The 22492-nt window shown below is 43.0% G+C and overlaps 2 protein-coding genes across 3 annotated transcripts; one reads left to right on the forward strand and one right to left on the reverse strand.

The window, feature by feature from the left end:
- Window positions 1–1172: 1172 nt before the first annotated feature.
- On the reverse strand, window positions 1173–8005 carry LOC145090653 (uncharacterized). The gene is made up of 2 exons (XM_079028783.1): window positions 6650–8005; window positions 1173–1326 (listed from the first exon to the last, which is right to left on the reverse strand). Exons 1-2 carry the CDS (start codon window positions 7863–7865, stop codon window positions 1289–1291), a joined length of 1254 nt encoding a protein of 417 aa, XP_078884909.1. The 5' UTR covers window positions 7866–8005; the 3' UTR covers window positions 1173–1288.
- Window positions 8006–14700: 6695 nt separating this feature from the next.
- LOC145087765 (serine/threonine-protein kinase STY13-like) lies at window positions 14701–17391 on the forward strand. Of its 2 annotated transcripts, none has more exons than XM_079025825.1 (6): window positions 14701–15266; window positions 15403–15535; window positions 15608–15803; window positions 15880–16004; window positions 16232–16390; window positions 16561–17391. In XM_079025825.1, the coding sequence occupies exons 1-6, from the start codon at window positions 15133–15135 to the stop codon at window positions 16885–16887; spliced, it is 1074 nt and encodes a 357-aa protein (XP_078881951.1). In that variant the 5' UTR covers window positions 14701–15132; the 3' UTR covers window positions 16888–17391. The 2 variants fall into 2 exon arrangements, with proteins under 2 accessions (XP_078881951.1, XP_078881952.1); XM_079025826.1 differs by having other exon boundaries at window positions 15133–15262.
- The last annotated feature ends 5101 nt before the right edge of the window (window positions 17392–22492 follow it).

Raw genomic sequence — 22492 nt, forward strand, 5'->3', positions numbered from 1 at the left:
TCACGTAGCCTCTCCTCAATCGGCTCGGTGCCAGATCCCGAACCTGACCCCTCTCCTGACCCGCCATCTGTCGGTCTCGATCGAAGTACCACCATTCTGCAAAACATCAATGATAATCATTAGTGGTACTGCTACTTTCTGAGGGATCTCAACTACTTACAGGTTCCTTGGTCTCGTCTTGGCCTTCCTCGGCTCGGGTACGGATCCTCTGCTTTCAGTAGTACGGGCCCATACTACCTTCCACATCTATCCGTACCTTCTCCGAGGAATTCCTCGACTCCACCAACTCCCCTCTACTACTGCTACTCTCCGATATTCTTACCCTAGGCTTGCCCTAGGGAGAACTCAAGTTCAACACAACTGGTCCTCAGCTGCTGTAGGTCTCCTCATAATGCCAGTTAGCCACCACCTAAACACCATCACATGTAATGAGGATTAGATAATCCTTCAAGTAAAAGATCCGTCCCTACAACGGTTGGACTCAAACAAGAGCTGCGCAATAGGGCCAGTTCCAACACTTTAGGATTATTCAACCCTGATTACATGTGGTGTGACGTGTTCACCTAGTGGCTCACTCCCATTACTCAGAATCCCACCAAGCACGAAGCAAGCAGCATTCGGATAAGGAAAAACAGACTCAAGCCAAAACTGTTCTTAGAACAAGAAACGACACTTAACATAGGATGCTAAGCTCATACTATCAGGCATAACCTAAACAGGCTACCCTACTGCTGTCTACTCAATTCTAGCATGCAATATTCAATAAGCGGGAACAATTAAACAGGCACATAAGGCATCACTCCTAGATCCTTAGCCTATTCTAGCATGCAATATTCATAAAGCTGATAAACATAACATAAACTTGTATGGGTACTATGGGGAATGCTTACTTGAGCTCGGCCGGTCGCGCACGTCACACACTTTACTCTTTCTCGTGACTCTTTTCCGGGTTTTAAAGAATAATTTCTTTTGGAAAAATCTTTCAGTCCCTCGGTTTGAGTCCAAACACTCCCGAAGGCGTGTCCGAATCCCTCAAACCAGGGCTCTGATACCAACTTGTAACGACCCAATTTTTACGTCCGAAAATTTCTTTTTTTTTTTAAATATTACTTTAGAAAACATTAATAAAAAACATTGTCTAAATAAGAAGAAACATTGTTTGTTCACACCATAACACATTGCAACCGTGTTCTAAAAAGCCACACCATACATCCCATCAAAATATCAGAGTACAGTCCCAGTAAATCTCATAAATGCGGAAACCGAAGAGTGTGTGTATGACGCGCCGCTACCGCGCCGGCTCCTTCCCCTTCGATGCAGAGGTACCTGAAAACAAAACTGTAAACGTAAGCACAAAGCTTAGTGAGTTCCCCCAACGTACCGCATACCATACGAACACATAACATATATACTGCCAGGCTATTCTGGGGTGCCTGACTACCCGGTACGGCCATTCTGGGGTGCCGACCTACCCGTGTCAAGCCATTCTGGGGTGCTGACCTACCCATACGGCCATTCTGGGGTGCCGTCTTACCCGTGTCAAGCCATTCTGGGGTGCTGACTACCCATCGGTCCTGACAACCGATCCTCGGGGACTATTTCACCCCTACTACTATGATCACATATATCATAACAAGCCAGCATGCAAACATATCATCACATACTGTCAGACGTATCTGGGGTGTCTGACTACCCTTCGGTCCTAACGACCGAACTTTACTACTATCACAGACAACATATCTTGCTAGCATATAACATATCAGGTAATAGCAAACTTAGATGATATCACGAAGACAATCATCTACCATACATCTCCTACTGGTGGGTCGGCATTGTGGCCTTAGACCCACCGCTACTGGAAGGTAACTCACCTCGAAGTAGCTGCTGAACTGATCGGGAACTAACTGACTGCTGCTGCTCCGGGAGTCCTCCGGCTGCAATTTCCGCGACATACTCAATCAAACACTGCTAACTGTCCTTTAGGTAAAATGACCATTTTACCCATGACCATGCCCTAAGTCAAAGTCAGAGTCAACTTTCAGTTGACCCGACTCGCCGAGTTGGCTTTCCAACTCGCCGAGTCCCTGCCCAAACGACTGCCCTGAATCCCGATCCTACCCGTCGAGTTAGGCGACGACTCGACGGGTTCACCTTCTTAACCATATTCAAGTCCTTCATCCTACTCGCCGAGTTGTATGAACAACTCGTCGAGTTCATCTTCATCCGATGAACACTTTATGCTAAGACTCGCCGAGTTGTATGAACAACTCGTCGAGTCTGTTCTTGAGCTATGAAGATTGCCTTGGACTCGCCGAGTCAGGGCATTGACTCGCCGAGTCCTAACATGGGTGAGTTCAGCTCCCAACTCACCGAGTCACCCCCTGTGACTCAAGGCTCAACTCGACACATGAAGAAGGGACCAATTCTGTGACTCGCGACCAGACTCGCCGAGTCGCCTATGCGACTCGCCGAGTCGTCGCCATGCACCCCTTAAATATACCGATTTGCTCGGTTCCAAACCATGCCATTCATAGATCTGGACTTCTAGGACACGAATCATACGTAAAGTTTCCAACTTTACGTGTGGATATTCACCAACATGGATTATAAGGCTCAAAATGTCTCAAAATGATAGATCTAGGGCTAACAAGCCTTATGGGACCAAAAAGCTAACAGATCTGAGCTCCTGGAGCTCAATCTTACATAGATCCAAAGGCCAAACGCCTTATTACAACATATAATGAACATGCAACTTGGGAAATTGACCAAGAAGGACCCAAATGAAGTTTTTTAAGCATAGAATCAAGGGGAAAACGGGTTATACCTCAAAGGAAATGTTGAAATGACACAAGGATGGCTGATCTCCTTCTCCTCTTCTTGATCTACTCCTCTTACACTTCAAAACCTTCAAGAATACACCAAGAACACTTCAAACTCTCAAGAAAACAAGGGGAAAACGATGTAGGGGGAGTTCTGGGGTGAATGGGGACGAGTTGGGGCGGAATGAGGGTTTAAATAGGGTGCAAACCCTTGAAACTTAGGGTTTCATCCCGCAGCGGTGACTCGCCGAGTCCAGGATATGGACTCGTCGAGTTGCCTACTTAAAACGCGTCCTGAGTCCCGTCCCTACTCGGCGAGTCGGACCCTATGACTCGCCGAGTCTAAGGCTAAATTAGGGCAATGCTCAAATAAAATTCACATACCGGAAACCAGGTGCTACAAATCTCCCCCACTTATTTTAGACTTCGTCCTCGAAGTCTGCTGCCTGATCCAGAAACAGCTCGGGGTAGTGCTCCATCATCTCGTCTACCGGCTCCCAAGTCCACTCTGAACCCTTGCGGTGTTGCCATTGCACCTTCACTAGCTCCACCCTTTTGTTCCTTAAATCCTTCGACTTCCTGTCGAGGATTGCGACTGGGCGCTCGATGTAGTTCAGGCTGTCATCAACCTGAATATCCTCCAAAGGTACTACTGCAGAATCGTCCACTAGGCACTTCCGCAACTGCGAAACATGGAAAGTGCTGTGGATCTGGCTAAGCTCGGCTGGCAGATCCAGCCTATATGCTACCTTGCCCACCCGGGCTAAGACCCTGAACGGTCCGATGAATCGCGGGCCCAACTTGCCCCGCTTCCTGAATCGGATGACGCCTTTCCACGGCGACACCTTCAGGAGGACCATATCCCCGACCCGGAACTCTAAATCGGATCGACGCTTGTCGGCATAACTTTTCTGTCGACTCCGAGCAGTCTGAAGCCTGCTCCGGACCTGCTGTATCCTCTCAGTCGTCTTGAGCACCACTTCGGTGCTTCCCATAACTCTTTGGCCAACCTCTCCCCAGCATATCGGGGTCCTACATCTCCGTCCGTACAACATCTCGAAGGGAGGGCGGTCGATACTCGCGTGATAGCTGTTGTTGTAGGAGAACTCGGCCAAAGGAAGATAGGTATCCCAGCTACCACCGAAATCCAGAACACACGCCCGCAACATGTCCTCCAAAGTCTGGATGGTCCGCTCACTCTGTCCATCTGTCTGCGGGTGAAAGGCGGTGCTGAAATGCAGACGAGTGCCCAACTCGTCATGGAATCTCTTCCAAAACCTGGAAGTAAAACGCACATCCCTGTCCGAGATCACCGATACCGGCACCCCATGCCGTGCCACAATCTCCCTGATATAGATGTCGGCCAATTTCTCGGCCGATATGCTTTCCGGAATCGGAATGAAGTGAGCACTCTTGGTCAATCTATCCACGATGACCCAAATCGAATCCACTCCACGTGCGGTCCTGGGAAGCTTTGTGATAAAATCCATCGTGATATCTTCCCACTTCCACAGTGGAATGTCCAACGGCTGCATCTTGCCATGCGGCCTCTGATGTTCGGCCTTGACCTTCCTGCAGGTCAAGCACCGCTCGACGTACCATGCCACATCCCGCTTCATGCAGGGCCACCAATAGTCTAGACGAAGATCCCTATACATCTTCGTCGCCCCGGGATGAATGGAGAATCGGGACTTGTGCGCCTCCTCCATCAAAATCTGGCGCACGCCCCCGTGATACGGCACCCACACCCTACGGTGTAGTGTCAATAACCCTCGGCTATCATAATCGAAGGAGGAAACCTGACCTACTACGCGCTCGCTCTTCCGATGCTCCTCCTTGATAGCCTCCTGTTGAGCTTCCCGAATCTGCTCCAACAGGGGAGTCACCACAGTCATCCTCAAACAGGCGTCCCTGATCGGCGCCGTCTTGCGGCTAAGCGCGTCGGCCACCACATTGGCCTTTCCCGGGTGGTAAAGGATCTCGCAATCATAATCCTTCACCACATCCAACCACTGACGCTGCCTCATGTTCAGATTCGGCTGGTCCATGAGGTACCTCAAGCTCTTGTGGTCCGTGTAGATGGTACACCGAACCCCATAGAGGTAATGTCGCCAAATCTTGAGGGCAAATACCACCGCCCCCAACTCCAAATCGTGCGTCGGGTAGTTCGCCTCGTGAGGCTTGAGCTGCCTCGAAGCGTAAGCAATGACATGCCCCCTTTGCATCAACACCGTGCCCAACCCAGAAATGGACGCATCGCAATAAACCACGAAATCCTCTACGCCCTCTGGCAGGGCTAAGATCGGCGCCTCACACAATCTCTGTCTCAGCGTCTCAAATGCAGCCTGCTGCTCGCGTCCCCACCGAAAGACCACGGCTTTCTTCGTCAGCCGCGTCAGGGGCACGGCTATCTTGGAGAAATCCTGGATAAATCTCCGATAGTAGCCTGCCAATCCTAGGAAGCTCCGAATCTCAGATGGGGACTTCGGAACCTCCCATCTCATCACGGCCTCGACCTTGGCCGGATCGACCAGAATCCCGTTCTGGTTGACGAGGTGCCCCAGAAATTGCACCTCGCGCAACCAAAACTCACACTTGGAGAACTTGGCATACAAGCTCTCCCTCCTCAGGGTCTCTAACACCTCTCTCAAATGCTCCTCATGATCCTCCCGGGTCTTGGAATAAACCAAGATATCATCGATAAAGACTATCACAGACCGATCCAGCATCGGTCTGCATACACGGTTCATGAGGTCCATGAACGCGGCAGGAGCATTGGTGAGCCCAAACGGCATCACCACAAACTCGTAATGGCCATAGCGCGTTCGAAACGCGGTCTTCTGCATATCCTCCTCCCTGACCCTCATCTGATGATAACCCGAACGCAAATCAATCTTGGAAAACCAAGATGCGCCCTGAAGCTGGTCAAAGAGGTCATCAATCCTCAGAAGCGGGTAACGGTTCTTCACCGTTACCTTGTTCAGCTCCCGATAATCTATACACATCCGATGCGACCCATCCTTCTTCTTCACAAACAGAATCGGGGCTCCCCAGGGCGAACTGCTCGGCCGAATAAATCCCTTGTCCAGCAGCTCCTGCAGCTGCGTAGACAACTCCTGCATCTCGGGAGGAGCCAACCGATACGGTGCTTTGGCTATCGGAGCCGCACCGGGAACGAGGTCAATCCTGAACTCCACCTGTCGCTCCGGAGGTATCCCAGGTAGTTCCTCCGGAAAAACATCAGCAAAATCTCGAACCACCGGGACCTCGCTCACGGTCGCCTTACCCACCTCCCGGGTGTCCATCACGTACGCGACATAACCCGTGCATCCCTGCTGAAGGTAGCGCCTAGCCCTCGCTGCTGAACATACAGTGGGTCCACACTGCGGCCGCTCTCCATGAATCACCGACTCTCCCCCACTTGGGGTCTTGACTCGCACTAGCTGCTGCGCGCAATCTATCACTGCCCCATTAGGGCTCAACCAATCCATACCAATAATCACCTTGTTCCCACGCAATGGAATGGGAACCAAGTCTACCAGGTAACACTCCTCAAACAGTCGCAGGACACAATCTCGAAACACCCTCGATGCTCGCACCGATCGATCATCGGCAATCTCTACCTCTAACGGGCAATCTAACTCGCCTGAAGTCTCATGAAATCTCTTGCTAAGAGCAAGAGAAACGAACGATCGGGATGCACCCGAGTCGAACAATACCTGAACCGGGATGCCGTTCACATGGAACGATCCTAATACACATGCATACACACAGAGCACATATCAATATCATAACAACGAAAAATAAAAGATAGAAGGAAGAAATCATACCCGTCACCACATCGGGCGCGGCGCGTGCCTCCTCGGCAGTCAACTGAAATGCCCGACTCCTCACCACTGGAGCCTCTGCCTTGCCCTGACGGCCATCCGTGATCCGCAGGGTCGCTGGAGCTGGCGCCTTCACTGGCGCTGAAGCTGTCAACATGGGGCAATTGGCCTTCTTGTGGCCCCTCTGGTTGCAGTGGAAACACAGCAACTCCGATGTCTGAATAACGGTCGCAGGAGCAGTGCAATCCCTGCTGATATGCCCAAACTTGCCGCACTTGTAGCAGCCTGACGATCCCATCCTGCACGCCCCCTCGTGCGGCCTGCCGCACCTCCTGCAGCGGCTCGGTCCCGACTGGCCTTTCGGCCTCCCATCTGATCCCTTGGGCTTCTTCCCCGAAGCCCCTGATGCCTGACCATCCTCAAGTTTCCGTTTCCGGAGGTGCTCTAAATCTATCTCTCTCTCCCTAGCCCTGGCAATCATGGAGTCCAGGGTAGGGCAAGCCGAAAAGCTAACATGCTCCCGAATGTCAGCTCGTAGCATATCGTGGTAACGAGTCCTCCTCATATCCTCGTCACCTGCATACTGGGGCACCAATAAAGCCCTCTCCCGAAACTTGGCGGTGATCTCCGCCACGGTCTCTGTCGTCTGCCTCATGTCTAAGAACTCCCTGGCCAGCTGCTGAAGCTCGACCGCTGGCGCAAACTCTGCCCTGAACCTAGTCACAAAGTCCGACCAGGTCATTGCCTCGACAGCCGAGGCTCCCATCGAGTCACCCACTGACTCCCACCAATCTCGGGCCCGGTCCCGTAAACACCCTGCTGCGTACCTCACCTTCGACCCCTCGGGGCAGAAGCTGATCAACTGGGCGGACTCGATATCCGCAATCCACCGCCTGGCGACAATGGGGTCCTTCACCCCATGGAAATCCGGCGCACCACTGCTCCTGAAGTCCTTGAAGGACAGTGTGCGAGATCCTGACTGGCTAGAGGCCAAGTCGCTCCTGAATGCCCGTAGGCGATCCTCCATCATCTCCACGATCCCTTCCTTGATCGACCCAAAGATGATGGGGGTCGACTCAAGGATGCCCCTAGTGATCTCCGACGTGATGAACTCACGTAGCCTCTCCTCAATCGGCTCGGTGCCAGATCCCGAACCTGACCCCTCTCCTGACCCGCCATCTGTCGGTCTCGATCGAAGTACCACCATTCTGCAAAACATCAATGATAATCATTAGTGGTACTGCTACTTTCTGAGGGATCTCAACTACTTACAGGTTCCTTGGTCTCGTCTTGGCCTTCCTCGGCTCGGGTACGGATCCTCTGCTTTCAGTAGTACGGGCCCATACTACCTTCCACATCTATCCGTACCTTCTCCGAGGAATTCCTCGACTCCACCAACTCCCCTCTACTACTGCTACTCTCCGATATTCTTACCCTAGGCTTGCCCTAGGGAGAACTCAAGTTCAACACAACTGGTCCTCAGCTGCTGTAGGTCTCCTCATAATGCCAGTTAGCCACCACCTAAACACCATCACATGTAATGAGGATTAGATAATCCTTCAAGTAAAAGATCCGTCCCTACAACGGTTGGACTCAAACAAGAGCTGCGCAATAGGGCCAGTTCCAACACTTTAGGATTATTCAACCCTGATTACATGTGGTGTGACGTGTTCACCTAGTGGCTCACTCCCATTACTCAGAATCCCACCAAGCACGAAGCAAGCAGCATTCGGATAAGGAAAAACAGACTCAAGCCAAAACTGTTCTTAGAACAAGAAACGACACTTAACATAGGATGCTAAGCTCATACTATCAGGCATAACCTAAACAGGCTACCCTACTGCTGTCTACTCAATTCTAGCATGCAATATTCAATAAGCGGGAACAATTAAACAGGCACATAAGGCATCACTCCTAGATCCTTAGCCTATTCTAGCATGCAATATTCATAAAGCTGATAAACATAACATAAACTTGTATGGGTACTATGGGGAATGCTTACTTGAGCTCGGCCGGTCGCGCACGTCACACACTTTACTCTTTCTCGTGACTCTTTTCCGGGTTTTAAAGAATAATTTCTTTTGGAAAAATCTTTCAGTCCCTCGGTTTGAGTCCAAACACTCCCGAAGGCGTGTCCGAATCCCTCAAACCAGGGCTCTGATACCAACTTGTAACGACCCAATTTTTACGTCCGAAAATTTCTTTTTTTTTTTAAATATTACTTTAGAAAACATTAATAAAAAACATTGTCTAAATAAGAAGAAACATTGTTTGTTCACACCATAACACATTGCAACCGTGTTCTAAAAAGCCACACCATACATCCCATCAAAATATCAGAGTACAGTCCCAGTAAATCTCATAAATGCGGAAACCGAAGAGTGTGTGTATGACGCGCCGCTACCGCGCCGGCTCCTTCCCCTTCGATGCAGAGGTACCTGAAAACAAAACTGTAAACGTAAGCACAAAGCTTAGTGAGTTCCCCCAACGTACCGCATACCATACGAACACATAACATATATACTGCCAGGCTATTCTGGGGTGCCTGACTACCCGGTACGGCCATTCTGGGGTGCCGACCTACCCGTGTCAAGCCATTCTGGGGTGCTGACCTACCCATACGGCCATTCTGGGGTGCCGTCTTACCCGTGTCAAGCCATTCTGGGGTGCTGACTACCCATCGGTCCTGACAACCGATCCTCGGGGACTATTTCACCCCTACTACTATGATCACATATATCATAACAAGCCAGCATGCAAACATATCATCACATACTGTCAGACGTATCTGGGGTGTCTGACTACCCTTCGGTCCTAACGACCGAACTTTACTACTATCACAGACAACATATCTTGCTAGCATATAACATATCAGGTAATAGCAAACTTAGATGATATCACGAAGACAATCATCTACCATACATCTCCTACTGGTGGGTCGGCATTGTGGCCTTAGACCCACCGCTACTGGAAGGTAACTCACCTCGAAGTAGCTGCTGAACTGATCGGGAACTAACTGACTGCTGCTGCTCCGGGAGTCCTCCGGCTGCAATTTCCGCGACATACTCAATCAAACACTGCTAACTGTCCTTTAGGTAAAATGACCATTTTACCCATGACCATGCCCTAAGTCAAAGTCAGAGTCAACTTTCAGTTGACCCGACTCGCCGAGTTGGCTTTCCAACTCGCCGAGTCCCTGCCCAAACGACTGCCCTGAATCCCGATCCTACCCGTCGAGTTAGGCGACGACTCGACGGGTTCACCTTCTTAACCATATTCAAGTCCTTCATCCTACTCGCCGAGTTGTATGAACAACTCGTCGAGTTCATCTTCATCCGATGAACACTTTATGCTAAGACTCGCCGAGTTGTATGAACAACTCGTCGAGTCTGTTCTTGAGCTATGAAGATTGCCTTGGACTCGCCGAGTCAGGGCATTGACTCGCCGAGTCCTAACATGGGTGAGTTCAGCTCCCAACTCACCGAGTCACCCCCTGTGACTCAAGGCTCAACTCGACACATGAAGAAGGGACCAATTCTGTGACTCGCGACCAGACTCGCCGAGTCGCCTATGCGACTCGCCGAGTCGTCGCCATGCACCCCTTAAATATACCGATTTGCTCGGTTCCAAACCATGCCATTCATAGATCTGGACTTCTAGGACACGAATCATACGTAAAGTTTCCAACTTTACGTGTGGATATTCACCAACATGGATTATAAGGCTCAAAATGTCTCAAAATGATAGATCTAGGGCTAACAAGCCTTATGGGACCAAAAAGCTAACAGATCTGAGCTCCTGGAGCTCAATCTTACATAGATCCAAAGGCCAAACGCCTTATTACAACATATAATGAACATGCAACTTGGGAAATTGACCAAGAAGGACCCAAATGAAGTTTTTTAAGCATAGAATCAAGGGGAAAACGGGTTATACCTCAAAGGAAATGTTGAAATGACACAAGGATGGCTGATCTCCTTCTCCTCTTCTTGATCTACTCCTCTTACACTTCAAAACCTTCAAGAATACACCAAGAACACTTCAAACTCTCAAGAAAACAAGGGGAAAACGATGTAGGGGGAGTTCTGGGGTGAATGGGGACGAGTTGGGGCGGAATGAGGGTTTAAATAGGGTGCAAACCCTTGAAACTTAGGGTTTCATCCCGCAGCGGTGACTCGCCGAGTCCAGGATATGGACTCGTCGAGTCGCCTACTTAAAACGCGTCCTGAGTCCCGTCCCTACTCGGCGAGTCGGACCCTATGACTCGCCGAGTCTAAGGCTAAATTAGGGCAATGCTCAAATAAAATTCACATACCGGAAACCAGGTGCTACAATTGGATTGCGGTAAAAAATATTCTCAAGTACCTACGGAGGACTAAGGACTGGGTTCTTACCCTCAGTGGGAGTGATGACTTAAGAGTAGCAGGGTATAGCGATGCTAGTTTTCAGATTGATAGGGATAATTTCTGCTCTCAGTCGGGCTGGGTCTTTAGCCTGAATGGAGGAGCAATTACTTGGAAAAGTTCCAAACAGGAGACAGTAACTGATTCTACTTGTAAATCAGAGTACATAGCAACGAGTGAAGCAGCAAAGGAGGTGATATGGCTGAAGAACATCATTGGAGACCTTGGAGTTGTACCAGCTATACAAGAGCCTATGGAGATTTTCTGTGACAGCAATAGTACGGTTGCCTTAGCCAAGGAACCAAGAGATCATGGTAGACCCAGTAAATGACAGAAAATATCACTTCATAAGACACAAGATATAATAAGGACTCATCGTGGCAAAGAGGGTATCGTCAGAAGAGAACCCTGCAGATCCCCTCACGAAGGGACTGACTAGGGTTAGGCATTTGCAACATGCGAAGAGCATCGGGCTGAGAGACGATATTAGTTTTAATAATTAGATAGCTATTTCTGAAACCTGTAAAATGTAATTGACATTTGATGATTAAATAAAAGTTATTATTTATTTATAAGTGAGGTGTTACTATCTTATGTTAATCATTTACTATTGTTTCAATTTTTCATGTTTTGACTTCCAGAATAATTATTTTATTCAAAACTCTCCACAGTCGGTCATACGTTGGAAGTAGGTATTGAATTAAGACTGTCATGAATTTGGCTTGTAAGATTTGTCTAAGGTGCATTAGACATTGCAATGGTTGTTGCAACATTCATGAGTGCTCATAAGGTCTGAGTATTGGATTAAACTCACGCTCACTTGTATCACTTCATGGAATTTATCTCGAGTGATCGTGAGACGATAATTTCATATATCTTCAAACCTAGAGATGTGAGTTGTTGACTATGAGTTGGTTATCCATTGATTGTACGAAAACGCATCAATAACTTGATGTCATAAAACGTGCTTTTGTGCATAATTCAACTAGTAGTCAGTACAAGCATATGAGTCAAAGTTTATTTGTTCCTTCTAGCAATAGAAACGATATTTAGGCCCCTCGATGATTTGGTTTTGACTTATGTGTCGGGCCCGATCATAACCCAATTGATGTGTTCAATTTAGTTCTATGTCAAGCAAATCAGAGATCGAGAAACAAACTGTCGGACAATAAGTATGACATTGTTCCATGTATTTGTCTGGCTGATATCTTGAGAACAGAGGATTATATGATCATTTATCTAAAATTGCGCTTCATAGTTCAAAGAGTTTTAAAGAGCTACGAGTGCTGGTTGGTTCCTGAAGTTATACTTGCAACTATAGTTATCAGACTTATCCAAGTGGGAGACTGTTGGATAAGGTGTCTAAGTCCGTAACTATATTTGGTGTGAACTTGACCCGACCCGATATGGTCCGTTTGGTTTGCACTTCACCTAACAATTTGTATGGACATACTTTTGAGAATAAGATGTTTATGATTTATTAATATATTATAAGTTATAATATATTAATATGAAATCATATTATTTAATTAGTATTGATCAAGAATTGATTTTGGAATTAATTTAGTGATCAAAAGAGGCTAATTAAATATGGACTCTTATATATATATATATATATATATATATATATATATATATATATATATATATATATATATATATATATATATATATATATATATATATATATGGATTGGGCTACCCGAGCTAATGATAGAGGCAAGAACACTTTCGATACGTCCACCTACTAGACTCACCTTTGGCTTCCCTATCTCTTCTCTAAAGGGGCGCACACTCGAGATTTATTTAGGATGGGCTAAGAGTATATGGAAGTCCATGGAGCTTTTAACCCATGGATCCTAGGTAAATGAAGAGTCATGGGTATTAGGGTTTAACCCTAATCCTCCATAATATATAAAGAGGTCCTTGGTTCTAGAATTGACACTAGTGTGTGTGAGAAACAAGGGTGGGTCGATTTTAGTAAGCATCATATTCTCTCAAGTATTTCCAAGTTGTTTTGGGTGATTTGTGACACCACTTGAGACATCCATACTATTGGTGCTAGGCTCTAAAACTCCAAGCAATCAACTACAAAAGAAAGGTATGTTATTCTACTTAAAGTTTTGTATTACAAGTACCCCATAACATGCTAGTTAGGTTGTAAACCTTAAAAATCAAATTTGCATGTATTTTAGAGAAAACATAGATCCAATGTTTCTAGGGTTGCATATACACCATAGGAGTGTTAGAATGCTTAAAACCCAACAAAAAGGGTAATTAAGGAAATCTTTCATGTTTAGGAGCATGAGTTGGGTTGACATTCGGAGTCAAGGATTTTCAGCTACATTCCAATATTCGAGGTGAGTTACCTTCCTGTATGAGTGGGTCGAAGGCACCAATATCGCCCCACTAGTCGTTGTTATATTAGAGATGATTGTCTGGTATGTCACTATCTGTTATGATTTATGTGATTATTGCTATTTTATTATGTGGTAGTGGTAGGGGTGAAATAGACCCCGTAACCGGTTGGAATACACCGGAGGGTAGGTCGGGCACCCAGATATGCTTGAGAGTATGTTTATGATATGGTAACGGGTGAAATAGACCCCGTAACCGGTTGAAATATACCGGAGGGTAGGTCGGACACCCATATACGCCTGACATGGTAAGCCGAGCACCCTATATATGTCTGACAGGGTAGGTCGGGCACCCATATATGTTTGACAATATGTGATTATGTGGTATGATGGGGAACTCACTAAGTTTTGTGTTTTCGGTTTTCAGTTTTGGTTTCAGATACTTCTTCTTCGAAGGGAAAGGAGTCGGCATGATCGCAGCACATTACACTATGTTTTTCCGCACATAAGATCTTTGGGAGTTATACGTTGATATTGTTTTTTTATGACATGTTTCAATTATTGACATATGGGTTTTGATATGAGATGATACTATGAATGTTTTCAGACAATTAGTTTTATAATTACTTATTTAAAAATGAAATATTTTGCTCTAAATTTTGGGATGTTACATAGCCGGTACACTTGTTACTAAAATTTGGATTACTTTTAACTTTTAATAACTGTAGCTTAGAAAATTTAACTTATCATCATTATATTCATATTTTAGTTTATATTTATATGTTTTTTTTATGTAATTTTATATATTTCGAAAGTTTTTATTATTTGCTTGGAAGACTTTTATAAGTAAAAGTTATAGATTTCAACTATTGGCATAAAAATGTCATGTAATTGAAAAAGTATACATTTTTTTGTAAATACTCGATGCAAATGAAAGAAAAATAGTTGGAAGCAAAACCAAGATGTCACTTGACAAAGGAAAAAGAAAGAGAGGTGTGAGAGGAGGGTACGTAATCTGTAATCCCAAACCACCATAGTTCGGAGTTGACGGTGATTTTAATAAATAGTAAAAGAAATAAATTTATTCCAATACTTAATAAGTAATAATAAAGATATTTTCATAAGTATCTCATAAAAATAAATTTTGTAGACACACATAAAGATATAGAATCGAATATCAATCGATTTAAGGGACGACGTATATTAAATCTTGAACCACGTGTCACATAGCCTAGAATTTCCCAGTTTACGCCATCGCTTTTGCCCTTTTCTCACCTAATTATTTTTAATGACTTCAAATAATTCAAACTATTTTGTCTGACAAACACTCCCAATTCCCTTCCTCAATCTCTGCCGATCAACCCCAAATAATGCCTAAAACCTTCAATATACTCCCTTAACTTCAACCACCCATCTGTCTTCTTCTTTCATTCAATCTCTTTTCACCTCTTCAAGTCGCCATTAATATACTCTGATTCTCGGAACAAAGCTCTGCATCAGGTCTCTGGTGTTTGTTTTTTTAATTTCTATAATCTCATTTAGATTCCCTAGTTCTGTATATGATCTTAGGCTTGTGTATGAGTATGATTCTCCTACATTGAAGCTCAATCGTCTTTCCACTAGACTTCTATTGTTGCAGTTGATCCCTTTTTTGCGGGTCTAACTTCAAAATGCAGTCTTGAAAATATTTTTTGTGTTAAATCCTGTACGAGAATTCGGAGATATAATGGGATCTGGAAACGGATTTTACTCGACTAATGAGGAGTTTAATTTGGAAGCAAAGTGGTTAATTGATCCGAAACTTCTTTTTGTCGGTCCAAAGATCGGTGAAGGTGCACATGCCAAAGTCTATGAGGGCAAGTAAGTCTACTTCATCTTGATTTTCTTTTCATTGAAGAAACCACACTTCGCTTGCAATCAATTAAGAAGATGCATATCATATCCTTCAATTTGAGGCATCTGACTTTATTGTTATTGATTTTGTGCATTTTGCCAGGTATAAAAACATGAATGTTGCAATAAAAATTGTAAACAAAGGCGATACACCTGACAGCATTGCAAAAATCCAAGGCCGATTTGTGAGAGAAGTTGCAATGTTATCTAAAGTGCAACACAAGAACTTAGTAAAGGTAGTATGCTCTATAATGCATATTGAATATCAAAATCGTATATAACTGTCCATTTTTTTTTTGTAATCACAGTTTATCGGAGCATGTAAAGAACCAGTGATGGTGGTAGTAACTGAGCTTCTTACTGGTGGAACATTAAGGAAATACATGGTGAATATGCGACCAAAGGGATTGGATAGAAAAGTTGCTATAGGTTTTGCACTTGATATAGCTCGTGCAATGGAGTGCTTACACTCACATGGGATCATTCATCGCGACTTAAAACCAGGTAAGTTTCCTTCACTTGTTCCTATATAAAAACAAATGCAGATGTCTTAAAAATTTTCATTTCTTGTTATTTTCAGAAAATTTGCTGTTAACAGCAGACCACAAAATGGTAAAACTTGCTGACTTTGGTTTGGCCAGAGAAGAAACATTAACGGAAATGATGACTGCAGAAACCGGAACATACCGGTGGATGGCTCCAGAGGTGATATTTCAAATGTTTCGATTTTATAAAATTAAAAAAAAAAATCCTATCTTTTCGTTGTTTTCTATATCGTGATTGTGTTGGGAATAATAGATAAATAAGAACACTAAAGAAATCCTACCAAAGCCTTGGACTTCTTTTATAAGCATGGAAGCTGCTTAATTTATTTTAGCCAAATCTCAACAAATTGATTCTCTAAAAAACGGATATTTGTTATGTGATTGTAGCTTTACAGCACTGTAACACTGAGGCAGGGTGAGAAGAAACATTATAACCACAAAGTTGATGCTTACAGCTTTGCAATTGTGTTATGGGAGCTTATACATAATAAGTTACCATTTGAGGGGATGTCAAATCTCCAGGCAGCCTATGCTGCTGCTTTCAAGGTACACACACATCTTTTTTATTTAACTAATTTTTTTTTTTTGTTCTGAAAATAAAGAAGATTTATATATATATATATATATATATATATATATATATATATATATATATATATATATATATATATATATATATATATATATATATATTGTTTTTACTCTTTATGATACAGAATGTGAGGCCAAGTGCTGAGGATCTCCCAGAGGATTTGGCTGTAATTGTGACGTCTTGTTGGAAGGAAGATCCAAATGCGCGTCCAAATTTCAGTCAAATAATTCAGATGCTAAATCATTATTTGTCTGCCAATTTGCCACCTGAACCGGGGCCCACGGGTATTCCACCTCGGATTTTTGCTTCTCAAAATGCTGTTTTTTCACCCGATTCCCCTGGCACAAGTACATTAATTCAAAAAACAAAAGAATCTAGTGAAGGAACACAAAAAACAACAATGGAAAATAGCCCCCGAGGTGTTTTTTCGTGTTTTTATAGGTGTTGGTAATGGTGGAATGATGAAAGCTTACTTAAAAGGAGCAAGGAAGGAGGAAAAGAGTAAAAAGTACATGAGTTTAAGTAGTTGGAGGATTATAGATTCTCTTATGATTTTGAACCATTGAATGTGGTTATTATTGTAAACTAACCAGTATTTATGTAAAAATGTGAAAAGAACATTATGCTTTGCAAGAATGAGCGGTTTTGTGCTAAAAATATGAGACCATTGTGAATGGTTTGGTGCATAATTGCTCATTTTTTTGGGTGTGGTGTTCTTTTTGTAATTTTATAATAGTCATGGTTTGTTTATGGTAGAAAACAAATGTAGATGGTTTAAAGAGTCAATAAAGGGTTGATGGTGATGTAAAAATTAGAAATAATAATTATAAGGTCAATCGAGGGGCCCTTTGAACCCCACTCAATTATTAATGTACCAGTCTTTTCTTTATATAAATTAAATATATTAAGGTCGAAAAAGTGTATTATATGTAAACATGCCGACATCAGTTTGTTTTATAGAGTTTAAGTTTTACATTAATTTATAATAGATCAAAAAAAATTAAACGTTGAGCATTGGTGAAAATTTATAAAGTTGTGGTAACTTGGTCATCAAGAATCAAGATGATGGAAGCCCATAGATTATAAAATAAATTACAAATCAGTTTTTGAATCTAACTTTAAATTTGTGTGCAAAAAACGAGATATGATCTAAATATGCTAAAAAGAAATTAATGTGCACGTAAAGTTATGCGCACGCACACATTCTTCCAAGTATAAAAACAATTGTTTATAGATATTAAATATAAGGAAATTAACTACATTAATAATGTAAATTTGTCCCTTGTTGATTCTATTTTATGGATTATGGATATGGATGATTTGGAAGGCGCCCATTGGAATTATCTTCAGAAATGAAAAGCAATCAGTTATGCTTTTAGGTGATGATATTAGTATTAACATCTTCAATTGGATTAAAAACGTGTCTAAATTTTGTAATATTGATCGGTCTTTATGGTGTGTATCTTTATTGAATTTTTCTTGTATTTAACTTGAGCTTCTCACTTAAGTCCCTTTTTGTGCTAATATATTTGATTGTCGTTCAAAAAAATATGTAAATTTAAAGGAAATAGCCAAAAGAAAAACAACTACAAATTTGGGTATTTGGGACCAACAATTTTTTTTTCTCGACAATACATTATAGACTGAAATTCCTGATTTTTGGCTAAAATTTCGGATTTCGAAAAAAAAAAACACTAGAGTTTTTAAGAACAAATCTGAAATCTGATGAATATATTCTAAAGTTTCAAGAAAAAAATTGTATTTTTCCTAAAACCTAGCAAAAAGTCAAACAAACATGGTAAATTGAGAGTATTTATGATATAAGAGCTTAAAATCAGACTTTTAATTGAAAAACCGTGATATTAAACACTTCAAAATAGATACGAACAAATCATAAGCTTATAAATACGAACAAATATTGAAACATAGTGCTATTCATATTTAGGATGTTAAAAAGGGGTAGCAGTAGCATTAACTAAGGAGCTAGTTTTCATGGGGATCTTCCACCTCAATCAGGTGAGTGTATAGTTACTTTCATAAACATGATTTAATACAGATATTTATTAAAAATATTAAATATCGATTGACAGTTTATCTATGAATTTTGTGCTTATTGTCTGAAATATGTGTTAGATGTATACTTGATGACATACGTTGTGCGCACCATATATGGTTATGTATATATAATATTATTACGTGATAATAATAATAAGACAAAAATGCAAATTTGGTCATTGTGGTTTGCAAAAATCTTTGGATGGGGTCCAAAAAGTTTCCAGCTTGCACCGAAGGTCCAAAATCAAGGTTTTCCTGGGTTTTAGTCCATTCCGTCTTAGTTCGTTTGTTTGGAGCCGTTAGGGCCATCACGTGCCCTCCATGTGAGGGCATTTTGGTCCTTTTGCTTCCTTATTTTAAATAATATCATATTTCTCTTTTATATACATACTCATACACAATACCCTTCATCTTCTTCATTTTGATTTACAGAGAAGCAACAACAAAATGTCTTCTTCTTCTTCGTCTCTCATCTACTTCTACTGTTACGAGCTTTAAAAATGGTGCTCTGCTTCTGTGGGAATGTTGCTATTGTGAGAACCTCATGGACCTCACAAAACTCTTGTCGTCATTTCTATGCATGCCCTAAAATGGTAAGCAAACTCATATTAGGTTATGTTATTTCGTAGTTATGCAATAACTCTTCTACTTTAATGTATTTTTGTAGGGATCCAGATGTGGATTTTTGGGGTGGGTCGATCCCCCTATATGTCAAAGATCAATTGTTATCATACCATGACTGTTGAGAACAATGAATAGGTATGAGGTTGAAGTGGGTCAGCTGAAGATGTACTTGCTTGCCTCGTGGACCTTGTTTCTGTTGTTTGTGTTGTTTTGGAATTAGGAATTAGAAGTTAGGGTTTTTTTGTTGGTAATAACCACCTAAAAATGTTGTATTTTGGTGCTAGAAGGTTTAATGGTGGTTTATATATGTTGTAAGTGTTGTCTTCTAGATCATTGGATATGTAATGCTTTTATCACAAATGGAAGTGTAATGGTTTTATCTTTATATGAATATGAATTTGTAAAGGTTTTATCTTGACATGAATATGCAATTGTAATGGTTTTTGTCTTCACTTGAATATGCAATTGTAATGGTTTGACATGCATATATTGAGTTCATTGCCATAACATGTTACATGCTTTTATAAGAGAAAATAAAACAATAACAAAGTACATTACCAAAAGGGCACCAAAAAAGGTTACATGCATATATTGAGTTACATACCATAATAAATTAATGCCAAAACACAATCATTACCAAAAAAAGGGCATTAAAGTACATTACCAAAAAATGTTAATTACATTGTTACATAAAAGGGCATCAAAGTACATTACCAAAAGGGCAACAAAAAAGGCATCAATGTACCAAAAAAGGGCATTAAAGTATACAATCATTACCAAATAAACTAAAGTGCATTAGCAAGTCTTAACTAACATAAACAACCAAAGTACTTGAACATCAATTCATATATTGGCCCTTACAGGTCCTAACATTGTGCCCCTTGTGCTTACACTTACTACATGTCACAGCCAAAAACTTCCTGCTCAGCTTTTGAGTTTCATTATCATTCTGACTTTGACTGTTTTCTTGGCTCTTACGTTGCTGAATTTCAATCCCTTCCTTTACTGTAATCCTCCTTTTCTTTTTTGGCCTGCCTATAACTATGTTGTGTGGTGGAGGGACAAGAGTTGTTGGGTAGTCACTTTTACGCCACATAGCTCTACCTTTGATAGGCTCCACCTTGAAGGAGTACATCTTTTTCCATGTATCAAGCCAATACACCTTATACGCATAAGTATATAGTTCTCCCACATTTTTAGCATTGTCTGCATTTCATTTAGGGTTGCAATTGCATGCTTGCATGGAATTCCAATAAGCTCCCACTTTCTACAAGTACACTTGTAACACCCAAAGTTTTGAAGGCCAAGAAAGGAAAGAAAACACTAGTTTTTAGGGGCGACTCGGCGAGTCTAAGGAGGAACTTGGCGAGTCCGAGCGGGATCCGGGTCGAGGTGTAAGTGACCAACTCGGCGAGTCGGCCAAGTGGACTCGGCGAGTCTAGTCTGTGCGAGGAAAACCCTAAATCCAGGACTTTGGGCGCTATTTAAGCTCCTTATTCTCTCCATTAGGGTTCCTTAGAGCCTCCCTCATTCAGAAAGTGAACCCTGAGTCTCCATTGTTGTGCATTCAAGCTTCCAAGCCATTTTTGGGAGAATTGAAGGAAGAAGAAAGGGGGGAATCAGTAAAGCTTCAAGGATTGGCTTCAGATCTGGATTTTGTGGAGCCCTTCTGAGATATTGAAGGTAATAAGTCGTCTCTCTCCTTTAGATCTTCCATGGTTGTGAGATTTGGGGCTTTTAAGCCATGGTTTGTCACCCATTCGAGTTAGAAGCCGAATCTGGAGTTGCTACTTCAGATCCAAGTGTGTTATGGACTAGAGAAGCATAAAGTATCAGCCCTTGAGTCAATGTTGAAGCCCCTTGGCCCTAAACCCTAGTTTATGGTATATTTTGCTTAGATCTCCTTCTCTACACGTAAAGTTTGTAACTTCACGTGAGGAATAGGCTTGGGAAGGGTAGATCTACAGATTTGAGTCCCTGCATGACTCAAAAGTCCTCTGCATGTATGGAGGACCGTATGGACTCGGCGAGTCCTTTGAGTGGACTCGGCGAGTAGCTTGAAGACGAGGAGGAACTCGACGAGTGGGATGAACAGCTCGTCGAGTCGGATGAAGTTGGGCATGAACTCGGCAAGTTGGCGAGTCAGGTCGCGAAACCCCAAACCCTTCGAGTTTAGACTCGAATCAGTGAGTCGATTAGAGACTCGGTAAGTTGGACAGGTCAGGACTCGGAAATCGGTAGACTCGGCAAGTCATGGACTGACTCGGCAAGTAGAGTCGTGAGTGGAAGGACTCTGGACTTCTTATGAACTCGACGAGTCGGTAGGGTGACTCGACGAGTAGGGTTGACCTGGAAGGTTGACTTTGACCAGGACTTTGACTTCAACCTGAGTTGACTTAGTTGACTTTCGGGAGATAGTTAGACTAAGTGTTGCATTGATATTGGTAGCTCGGGGAGCTAGTGGAGCAGGAGTTCAGAGAGTTGTCGGTCAGCAGTCAGAGGATTATCAGCAGGGTTCAGCAGTGCGAGGTGAGTCTCCTCACTGTTTGTATGGTTCTAAGGCACCAATGCCGGCCCATTTAGAATACGCATGAAAGACCAGGGGCGGCTCCTGGCACACAGTATGTTATTATGGATGATAGGAAGACCCGGGGGTTAGCCCTAGGCAATATGTATGAAAGACCGGGAGGTGGCTCCTGGCGCATTGTATGTTATTATATATGAAAGACCAGGAGGTGGCTTCTGGCACACTGTATGTTGTTTAGCTAAGTAAAGTAGTATGTACGGTTTTCTTTGTGATACTTGCATAGAAGACCAGGGGGTGGCCCTTGGCACATGTCTGTAAGACCCAGGGAGCGGCCCAGGATTGACCAGGAAGACCACGCGCGGCCCGTGGCATAATGGCAAGACTATGTTTGGCACATAGCACCTTACTTGATTATGGATAAGTCGGTTCTTGGTTATGAATGGTTTGTATGGTATGTGGTATCTGGGGAACTCACTAAGTTTCGTGCTTACGGTTTTCAGTTTTGGTTTCAGGTACTTCCGGTAGCAGATAATGGAGCTCGGGATGATCGCATGGCACACACCATAAATTAGTCAGCCTGGAAATGTTTTACACTGATAATGAACGTGTGTTTTGAAAACTAATACTCTGTTTATGTTTTGAAATGATGATTTTACCTTAAGTAATATTTTATTAAAAGAAATTTTTAGTCTTGAATTTTGGGACGTTACAAGTTGGTATCAGAGCCTTGGTTTGAGGGATTCGGACATGCTCTCAGGCGCGTCTGAACTCAAACTGAGGAATTGGTATAAAAGTTTTCAAATGAAAAGACAGTTTTGTAAAAAGAGAGTTTTGAGAAAGGAAACGCTTT

This window comes from Lactuca serriola, chromosome 2, assembly GCF_051521515.1.
Source record: "Lactuca serriola cultivar US96UC23 chromosome 2, Lser_US96UC23_V15, whole genome shotgun sequence".
Lineage (NCBI taxonomy): Eukaryota > Viridiplantae > Streptophyta > Magnoliopsida > Asterales > Asteraceae > Lactuca > Lactuca serriola.

What these genes read in the sequence shown, in the direction of transcription:
- LOC145090653 (XM_079028783.1), bottom strand. Translation starts at nt 7,865, where the DNA reads ATGTTTTGCAGAATGGTGGTACTTCGATCGAGACCGACAGATGGCGGG. An exon ending in CGCGCCCGATGTGGTGACGG is followed by an intron (nt 1,327 to 6,649) that starts GTATGATTTCTT and finishes TTTTGTTTTCAG; the next exon opens with GTACCTCTGCATCGAAGGGG.
- LOC145087765 (XM_079025825.1), top strand. Translation starts at nt 15,133, where the DNA reads ATGGGATCTGGAAACGGATTTTACTCGACTAATGAGGAGTTTAATTTG. An exon ending in GCCAAAGTCTATGAGGGCAA is followed by an intron (nt 15,267 to 15,402) that starts GTAAGTCTACTT and finishes GCATTTTGCCAG; the next exon opens with GTATAAAAACATGAATGTTG. An exon ending in CCTATGCTGCTGCTTTCAAG is followed by an intron (nt 16,391 to 16,560) that starts GTACACACACAT and finishes TTTATGATACAG; the next exon opens with AATGTGAGGCCAAGTGCTGA.